General features: G+C 57.3%; 2 protein-coding genes across 2 annotated transcripts; one reads left to right on the top strand and one right to left on the bottom strand.

The window, feature by feature from the left end:
- Positions 1-761: 761 nt before the first annotated feature.
- Positions 762-5,711, top strand: NCCRP1 (NCCRP1, F-box associated domain containing). The gene is made up of 6 exons (XM_010380924.2): positions 762-1,149; positions 1,864-1,926; positions 2,012-2,063; positions 3,014-3,109; positions 4,159-4,297; positions 4,429-5,711. Exons 1-6 carry the CDS (start codon positions 813-815, stop codon positions 4,567-4,569), a joined length of 828 nt encoding a protein of 275 aa, XP_010379226.1. The 5' UTR covers positions 762-812; the 3' UTR covers positions 4,570-5,711.
- Positions 5,712-6,362: 651 nt separating this feature from the next.
- SYCN (syncollin) lies at positions 6,363-7,828 on the bottom strand. Its single transcript, XM_010380923.1, has 2 exons — positions 7,396-7,828; positions 6,363-6,527 (listed from the first exon to the last, which is right to left on the bottom strand). The coding sequence occupies exons 1-2, from the start codon at positions 7,794-7,796 to the stop codon at positions 6,518-6,520; spliced, it is 411 nt and encodes a 136-aa protein (XP_010379225.1). The 5' UTR covers positions 7,797-7,828; the 3' UTR covers positions 6,363-6,517.
- Positions 7,829-9,312: the final 1,484 nt, after the last annotated feature.

Raw genomic sequence — 9,312 nt, 5'->3', positions numbered from 1 at the left:
TGGGATCACTGCTTCCCTCTTGCTGCCATCTTTGTTCCTCCCTGGGGTCCCCCATCTCTGAGGCTCCTCATCACTGGTTTTGGGTGTCTCTCTGCTCTCCCCACCTTGGTTTTCTGGACAGAACGTGTCAGGGCCCCAAGGGGGTGTCCCAGGTAAGGACAGAGAAGGAAGTGGCAGAGGCAGGATCTCCCCTTTGCACCCCAGCTCATCCGCCCACTCCCCCTCCGCAGAGTGGGAAGGGGGAGGAGGGGGCGTCTTCGTTAATTAGCCTCTTAATCCTGCTATGCTAGATCTTAATGAGGTGCACGGGCCCCATTAGACAGTCGGGAGCCCTGGCATTAGTGCATTTGTCACATGCTCTGTCAGGCCCTCGCTGGGTCCTCAGCTGGCCCTGGGAAAATTGGGGCAGGAAGTCTGGGAACCTAAGAAGGGGGCTGGTGCCTGGACTCCTGGGTCTGAGGGAGGAGGAGCTGGAGACCTGGACCCCTGGGTCTGAAGGAGGAGGGGCTGGGGAACTGGACCCCTGGGTCTGAGGGAAGAGGGGCTGGTGCCTGGACTCCTGGGTCTGAAGGAGGAGGGACTGGGGAAACCCACCCCTGGGTCTGAGGGAGGAGGGGCTGGGGTCTTGAATTTCTGGGTCTGAGGGAGGAGGGGCTGGACCTGGACTCCTGGGTCTGAGGGAGGAGGGTCCGAGGGACAAGATCCTCCCCCGACACGTCCCTCTCTTAAATGCCAGCCGGGGTGCCCTGCCCCTTCCCGCTCCCAGTTAACCCCAGCCCTGCGAAACTGAGACAGTCGCGCAGCCTCGAGGGATGGAGGAGGTGCGTGAGGGACACTCGCTCGGTGGCGGGATGGAAGCCGATGGGCCCGCGAGCCCCCAGGAGCTGCCTCCCTCGCCACGGTCGCCGTCACCGCCGCCGTCGCCACCACCACTGCCCTCACTGCCGTCGCTGCCATCGCCCGTGGCCCCGGAGGCCCCCGAGCTCCCCGAGCCGGAGCAGCCGTCCGAGGCTCACGCCCGGCAGCTGCTGCTGGAGGAGTGGGGGCCGCTGAGCGGGGGCCTGGAGCTGCCCCCTCGCCTCACCTGGAAGCTGCTCCTGCTGCGGCGGCCGCTCTACCGCAACCTGCTGCGCTCGCCCAATCCCGAAGGTGCGCACGGCCCCGAGCAGCCGGGAGGCACCACCCTGACCGTCTGTCTCTTCCTCTTTTCCTCTCTGTTTCCTTATCTCTCTGGCTCTTTGTCTCTCACTGTCTCTGCATTTCTCTGCATCCCTCTGTCCCCTTTTCTGTCATTGTGCCTCTCCGTTTTGCCCCTGTCTCTCTGTCATGTCTCTCACCTACCTCTCTCACACCTCTCCCTCTCTCTTTCTCTCTCTTCCTCTCTCTCTCCCCCTCTGCCTGTGTTTCTGTCTCTTGAGAGGGAGTCTTGCTGTCGCCCAGGCTGGAGTGCAGTGGTGCAATCTCTGCTCACTGCAACCTCTGCTTCCCAGACTCAAGCAATTCTCCTGCCTCAGTCTCCCCAGTAGCTGGGATTACAGGCATGCACCACCATGCCTGGCTAATTTTTGTATTTTCAGTAGAGTCCGGGTTTCGCCATGTTGGCTAGGCTGGGCTGGTTTCAAACTCTTGGCCTGTCTGTTTCTCTGGGTTCTTCTCTTTGTCCCTCTGTCTCTGTCTCACCACACCCTGCTTACCCCCTGGCATCGCCCTCTCCCCAGAGCCCTGACTCACTCATCCCTGCCGGGCTTCCCTGACCTGGCACAGATTCCTGCCCTTCCAGTGTGTAGCCTTGCGGGTAGGGAGGGATGAGGCAGTGGAAGGTGGAGGGGCTGCCCAGAGGCTCCACTCACCTGTGCATTTCAGGCATCAACATTTATGAGCCAGCACCCGCTACTGGTCCCACCCAGCGACCCCTGGAGACTCTGGGTAAGTGCTTGGAGGGCCGGGCTGCTGAAGGTGGGGAGGGTCCTCCAGCATTGGGTGTTCTAACCCTTTGCTCCCCAACCTGCAGGCAATTTCCGTGGCTGGCACATTAGAACCGAAAAGCTTCAGCAGAACCAAAGGTGAGTCGCCGGGGCCGGTGTGGCCTACACTCCATTCCCTGCTCCACCCTTCCTCGCTGTGAGAACTGGAGAAACTGACTTGGCCTCTCTAGACCTCCATTTCCTGCTCTGTAAACAGGGTTAGCATAAGAGAGAATGCCTGTAAAACACACAGCCTAGGGCCCGGCCAGGTCTGGCTAGCACCAGTCAATAGCAGCTATTATTGGTTTTTGGTTTTTGTTTTTAAGACAAAGTCTCACTCTGTTGCCCAGACCGGAGTGCAGTGGCGCAATCTCAGCTCACTGCAACCTCTGTCTCCCAGGTTCAAGCAATTCTCCTGCCTCAGCCTCCTGAGTAGCTAGGATTACACGTGTGCGCCACCATGCCCAGCTCATTTTGTATTTTTAGTAGAGACGGCGTTTCACCATGTTGGCCAGGTTGGTCTCAAACTCCTGACCTCAGGTGATCTGCCTGCCTCAGCGTCCCAAAGTGCTCGGATTACAGGCATGAGCCACCACGCCTGGCTATTCTTGTTGTTGTTGTAATTATTCTAAGGCTCTTTCCCTGAGGGGAAGAGTCACCCCAGGCCACCCCCTGCCCTCCATGAAACAGAGCCTTGCTCCTGCGCAGTAGATGAGCTGGTGTGACTCGGAGGCTCAGGGTCACACAGGCCAGGGTTGGGATCCTGGCTCTGCCACATGTTTGCTGCTTGACCTTGGACACGTCTCCATCCTCAGCCTCAGGTTCCTCATCTGTAGCATGGGGTTCAGGAGGCATTGCCCTCAGAGGGGGCCATGGGGCCTGAGACTGGAAGGTGCTGATGAGGGAGCACCCCAAATGTGGGGACCCAAGCTATCCCTAAGAAAGCGCTAAGACATGGCTTCCTGCTCCCTGGAGCCAGGCCGACTGGGGAGATCCCCAAGGATCCTGGCAGATCGCAGACCCCGCCTCTCCCGGCCCTTCTTTCACAGCTGGACAGTGAAGCAGCAGTGTGTGGACCTTCTGGCCGAGGGCCTGTGGGAGGAGCTGCTGGATGATGAACAACCAGACATTACGGTCATGGACTGGTGCGTGCCCCTGCCCTGCCAGCCTGACCCCGTGATCACCCAGGGCTGCCCAGAGCACGGGCCTTACTCTGAGCTCCCCTTGCTCTCAGCCCCTCACCAAGACCCTCCTGGTGCTGCAGGGTTCTGCCCTGCCCACCTCCCTGGCCCCTTCTGTTTGAGTCTTTCCGATTTTGAAATGTGCCAGGGGGTTACTGAGGCTGACCTTTATTTCTTTTCTTTTCTTTTTTTTTGAGACAGAGTCTCACTCTGTCGCCCATGCTGAACTGCAGTGGTGCCATCTCGGCTCACTGCTACCTCTGCCTCTCAGGTTCAAGTGATTCTCCTGCCTCAGCTTCCCAAGTAACTAGGACCACAGGCATGTGCCACCACACCGGGTTAATTTCTGTATTTTTAGTAGGGACAGGGTTTCACCATGTTGCCTAGGCTGGTCTCGAACTCCTGACCTCAAGTGATCTGCCCGCCTCAGCCTCCCAAAGTGTTGGGATTACAGGCATGAGCCACCGTGCCCGGCCTATTCTTTATTTCTTAAAAGCCTGTCACCCTCTATTCTCAAAACAAATTCCTTCTCATTCCTTAGGAGTCACTTACACATGGCTCCACCAGGAAGCCTTCCCTGATCACCCCTCAGCTGGGTCAGGTGCATTTGCTCCAGTGCCCTGTGCCCCCCCATCCCGGTCCCAACCTCTCTGTCTGTGCCCCCAATTCCGGCCCCAACCCCTCTGCCTGGGTCCCCAATTCTGTCCCCAGCCCCTCTGCTTGGGTCCCCCCATCCTGGTCCTGACCCCTCTGCCTGTGCTCCCCATCCCAACCCTGGCCATTCCTGGCTGTCATGTTTGGTGGCATGCCAGCCTCCCTCACTGGACTGTGAATCCCATGTGGATGGGGTGTGGGGCTGTCTTGGTCACTGCTATGTTGCCAGCACCACCCAGCTCAGGGTACCACCCACAGCGTGGGTAGCAGCATGTGTGTTGAACGGGGAACGGGGCCAGGGACTGGGGCTGGGTAGCTGAGACTGCAGTGGCAGCTGAAGGCCTTGACCCCGCCTGCAGGTTCGAGGACAGCCGACTGGATGTGTGCGTCTACGAACTGCACGTCTGGCTGCTGGCAGCTGACCGCCGCACGGTCATCGCTCAGCACCACGTGGCCCCCCGAACTTCTGGGAGAGGACCCCCTGGCCGCTGGGTCCAGGTGAGACTCTCAGCCCTGGGGCCCTAAACCCCAGACGTGTGTTCTTGTCCCAAGACCTCACAGAGGGAGGAGAGCAGGTCCACGGGTCCTCGAAAAGGGCTCCTCCCTAACCCCGGATGCTGTCACCACAGGTGTCCCACGTATTCCGCCATTATGGTCCTGGTGTGCGCTTCATCCACTTCCTGCACAAGGCCAAGAACCGCATGGAGCATGGTGGGCTGCGACGGACACGGGTGACTGACTCCTCCGTGTCTGTGCAGCTCCGGGAGTGACTGGCTGGCTCCTCTGTCCTGACCCCACAACACCTCCCTGAGCTTTAGAAGCCCCTAACTCTTAGCCACCTCTTAGGCCCGTTATTCCTCCCTGGACCTTGGCTTCTCTCTTGATGGACAGCTTCACACACCCTTAAGCGGTGGACTCTGGCATTTTCCCAGCACTCTCTGAGCTCCGTGAGGGCGGAGCCACTCCTTGTAAATTCAGTGCCTGACAGATGCGCTGGCACAGATGCTCCGTAGACCTCTGTTGAGTGAATGCATAGACACCTGTGCTCAAGGATGCTGAGGGCTGGTCTCTGCTTCTTTGAACTTCACTGAAACTGAATGCTCACTACTGTGTTGCCAGCACCACCCAGCCCAGGGCTGTGAGCAGAGTGGCAGTGAATGTCTGTTGAAGGGGGAATGGAGCCATTCATTTCACTCAGTTCCTGTCCCATTTAACCGCCCCTGATCCTTGATCTTCCATTACCTTCACACCCCGGGGTCCTTCTGAACTGACCTTGACCTCTGATCTCTTCACACATCTCCCCTTAGCATCTCTACTTACCTACTCTCCTTTTTCTTTTCTTTTTTTTTTTTTTTTTTTGAGATGGAGTCTTACTCTGTCGCCCAGGCTGGAGTGCAGTGACACAATCTTGGCTCACTGCAATTTCCACCTCCCGGGTTCAAGTGATTCTCCTGCCTCAGCCTCTCAAGTAGGGATTACAGGTGCCCACCACCACGCCCGACTAATTTTTGTATTTTTAGTAGAGATGGGGTTTCACCATGTCGGCTAGGCTGGTCTCAAACTCCTGACCTCAGGTGATCCACCCACCTTGGCCCCCCAAAGTGCGGGGATTGCAGACATGAGTCACTGCGCCTGGCCATTCCATATCTCTTAAGTCTCAGAATCTCCTCTAGCTCCCTCCAGGTGTCTGCAGTTGTCGTCCCCTCAAAGCTGTCCCACACTTTCCTCCAAAGACCCTTTGTGTATCTTCTCCAGCTACCGCAGACACCCCCAAACCCAGGCATCCATCAAAGTCCCTCATTCATGAGGGTGTGGGGACACAGACTGCGACCAGAACAGAAATATGAAAATGTGAATGACAGTGTCCCCCGTGTGTGGAATGTGGGGATTAAAAGCATTTATCAACCTCTAAGTCCTGATCTGATCACTTGCCGATCCCAGCCCTAGCCCAGGGCTGGGTCCTAGAAGGCCCCCTGCTGTCCCCTGCAGGAACCATGGAGGGAGTCCGGAGGCCCCCGGGAGGCCAGAAATGGCTCAAGGAGGAGTTTTTTGCTTGTTTGTTTGCTTTGAGACAGAGTCTCGCTCTGTTGCCCAGGCTGGAGCACAGTGGCAGGATCTGGGCTCACTGCAACCTCCACCTCCCAGGTTCAAGTGATTTCCGGCTAATGTTTGTATTTTCAGTAGAGATGGGGTTTCACCATGTTTGCCAGGCTGGCCTCCAACTCTTGAGCTCAGGTGATCCGCCCACCTCAGCCTCCCAAAGTGCTAGGATTACAGGCCTGAGCCACCACACCAGGCTAAAGAAGGGTTAATTACTGAAAAGGGTGGGGCATATTTCATATTTAACAGTCAGCCCAAGGTTCCCCTGTAGTTCACTCACATGTCCTTCTGTGGGCGCGTCTCTTTGTGCACACCTAAAACCATGTCCAAGTTGATGGCGTGTCCTCATGGATGGCATTGTCCTGTGTATGGGCTGACCCAGGCCCAACCACCCTGCTCTCTCCTCCATCCCACCCAGTCCAGTGAGGACTTGCATCCCAGGGACAAGCAGATGACAGACGGAGACCACTGCACAAAGGCTGTATTGCAGGGGAGGTGGGAGGGGCAGGCAGAAGGCTCCTTCTCCTGGGTCTTGGGACCCCGCAGCAGAGCCCAGGGATCGGCTGAGTGAGGGGTCTGGCACTCTGTGGAAGCTGCAGATGAGAGACCGGCAAAACATCAGCTGCACCTGAAATGTAATCAAGAATTCCTTCCAGGGGCTCTCAGAGACACAGGTCTGGTGAGTTCTAGAAGCCTGAGGCTGGGTGGGGACTGGGGAGTCTAGGTCTGAGGCTCCAAGTTCAGGAACCAGGGATCCTAGCCTGGGAATTTAGAGTTGGGGTTCCTTGGAGCTCTTGGGGGACAGGAGTGACTTGGGAGGGCTTGGGAGGTTGGGAGGGTGTCACCGCTGGATCTAGGTCCCAGGTCTGTGAGTGCAAAGTGGCCTCAGGGACCTCCAGGGATGGGTCTTAGGGGTGAGCTGTGGGACTGGTTTTAGGGCTGAGGCTGGTCTAGAGGGTCTAGGGGAGTGGAGAGCAGGAAGGCTACACACTGGGTGTTCCTATAATTGAGTCTGGGGTCTTGAGGTCTGGGTTAGTTTTGGAGTCTGGGAATTTTGAGATGTGATGATCTGGGGCATCGGGGCTGGCTTTGGTTCTGGGGACCAAGGTGAGGGGGTCTAGGAGCTCTCAGTCCCCAGAATTAGCCAGCCCTCCCTGGGAAGTACAGCTGTGGGCGGGTGGGTAGGTGGAAGATTCCAGAAGGTGGAGGGTTGGCTCTGAATCCCAGAGCTGGGGCGGAGATCTGGGTCCCAGGGTCCTGGGCTGCAGGTGGAGTGGGGACCGGGTGCTGGGGGTGAAGAGAAGGAGGACCTGGTCTGGGTAAGGACTCTGAGATGGGGCCTCCACCACTGGTTTTAGGGAGGCCTGGTGCTCCCAGTTCCAGTCGGGAGCTCAGGGGTGTGGAGCAGCCTCGGGGCTTGGGTGATGGGTGTGGGGGTTTGTGCGGAGCTGGGGCCGGGGCCTGGGGTGGGCTCGGAGCTTTGGGCGGCTGGGCACCTGCAGTAGAGCGCGGAGATAGCGTTGGACCAGTTTCCCAAGACGCCCCGGCGGTACTCCTCCAGGCGCGGGTAGGTACCGGCAGAGAATTTGCGCGTCTTGCCCGCCTTGCCTTGCCGGGACCACACGGTGAGCTCGCAGCGCGGGGCCACCACAAGGGAGGAGACGGTGTTGGCCCAGTTGGAGGGCAAATAGGGGAGGTCTGCGCCCGGCTCCAGCGACAGCTCGGCGCCCCTGCAGCAGTTCTCATAGTAGGGGTCGCTCTTGTCATAGAGCTTGGCGCAAGTGCGCGTCCCGTTGGAGTGCTTGAGGTCGGCGGACGCGGGGCAGGCGCCCTGGGCGCACGGCACAGCGGCCAGGGCCAGGGCCAGGGCCAGCAGCAGCAGGCGCAGCGGGGACATGGTGGCAGTGCCCCGCCGCGGCTCAGCGCGCTTTTATGCGCCCGACCCGTGGGAAGGGACAAGCTGCGAGATAAGGACTCATGGAGCGAAGGGGAGGGCGCCCCTCCCCCAGGAGCCGGGAGACCTGCCTAACCTAGGTCGGAAACCCACAACCCTGGGTACAAGGTGGACGCTGTGTATACAACTTAGCACCTTAAGATGTTAGGTGACCAACAACATTATAAAGAGAGACAAGAGACAGGACTTGAGGAGGAGTCATTTGCAACACAGAGGGTGGCATAGGTTAATAGACAGAAATGGTAAGAGTTCTTAAAAATTGACAAGGGGCTTGCTGGTGGCTCACGCCTATAATCCCAGCACTTTGGGAGGCCTAGAGGTGTGGATGGCTTGAGCCCAGGAGTTTGAGACCAGTCTGGGCAACATAGCAAGATCCCGTCCCTACTGAAAAATAAAATTAGCCCAGCGTGGTGGCCTGGCCTGTAGTCCCAGCTACTCACAAAGCCTAGTCGGGAGGATCGCTTGAGCCCAGGAGTTCGAGGCTGCGGTGAGCTGAGATCGTTTCACTGCACTCCAGCCTGGGCAACAAAGCCAGGAAAAAAAAAAAAAAGATAAGGAATGGAACAACCCTTATTCTAGATAAGGAAAGACTGGGTTGGGGGAGGCGGGAGTGGGAGGCTGGGGCCTCCTGGCTGGACAGGCTCCCTCCCTGGGAGGCAGGACCTTGGGAAAGGAGAAGCTGGAGATAAGGATAGAGGCCTTTGTGGGGTGGGGGCAGGTAGAGAAGGAGATGAGGAGCCCCACGCCCCACCCCCACCAGTCTCAGACCGGGCAATCTTCCCAACCAAGGCTGGCAATCCAGAATCTGTGAAGTACGAGATAGCAGTATTTGCATAACACATTAAAAACCTTTTGCAAGACAGCATACAAAGGCTTGAGGAGATATTTGCAACATTTCAAAAGCATAGCATTACAAGTTATAACATATAAAGAGTGCACACAGGTTGGGCGCGGTGGCTCATGCCTGTAATCACAATACTTTGGGAGACTGAGGCAGGCAGATCATTTGAGGCCAGGAGTTCAAGACCAGCCTGGGCAACATGGTGAAACCCCGTCTCTACTTAAAGTACAAAAATTAGGGCACACGCCTGTAGTCTCAGCTACTCGGGAGGCTGAGGGATGAGAATCACTTGAACCCGGGAGGTGGAGGTTGCAGTGAGCCAAGATCACATAAAAAAAAAAAAAGAGTACCTACAAATTGACAAGAAATGCACCCCTCCCTCCCACACGCTAAGGACAGGCCTAGGAGAGGGAGAGGAGGGAAGAGCCTGCCACTCCCACCTCAGGAGCCGGGAGACTTTCTTAACTAAGGTTGGAAATCTTCAATCTATAAAACAAATGGTGAACCTTTTGAGCTGTATAAAACTGTAAAACTGTTGTATAGCAAAACAAAACAAAACAAAACCCACAAACCCACTGAGCTGTGATTGCACCACTGTGCTCCAGCCTAGGGAACAGA

Source organism: Rhinopithecus roxellana, chromosome 12 (assembly GCF_007565055.1).
Source record: "Rhinopithecus roxellana isolate Shanxi Qingling chromosome 12, ASM756505v1, whole genome shotgun sequence".
Lineage (NCBI taxonomy): Eukaryota > Metazoa > Chordata > Mammalia > Primates > Cercopithecidae > Rhinopithecus > Rhinopithecus roxellana.
The sequence above is the reverse complement of the archived record's forward strand: the minus strand, read 5'-3'. Positions and strand labels throughout refer to the sequence as shown.

Excerpts from the sequence above, each read along its gene's own strand:
- NCCRP1 (XM_010380924.2), top strand. The coding sequence starts at position 813 with ATGGAGGAGGTGCGTGAGGGACACTCGCTCGGTGGCGGGATGGAAGCC. Across the intron at positions 1,927-2,011 it reads GCGACCCCTGGAGACTCTGG|GCAATTTCCGTGGCTGGCAC; the intron begins GTAAGTGCTTGG and ends CCCAACCTGCAG. Across the intron at positions 3,110-4,158 it reads GACATTACGGTCATGGACTG|GTTCGAGGACAGCCGACTGG; the intron begins GTGCGTGCCCCT and ends CCCCGCCTGCAG.
- SYCN (XM_010380923.1), bottom strand. The coding sequence starts at position 7,796 with ATGTCCCCGCTGCGCCTGCTGCTGCTGGCCCTGGCCCTGGCCCTGGCC.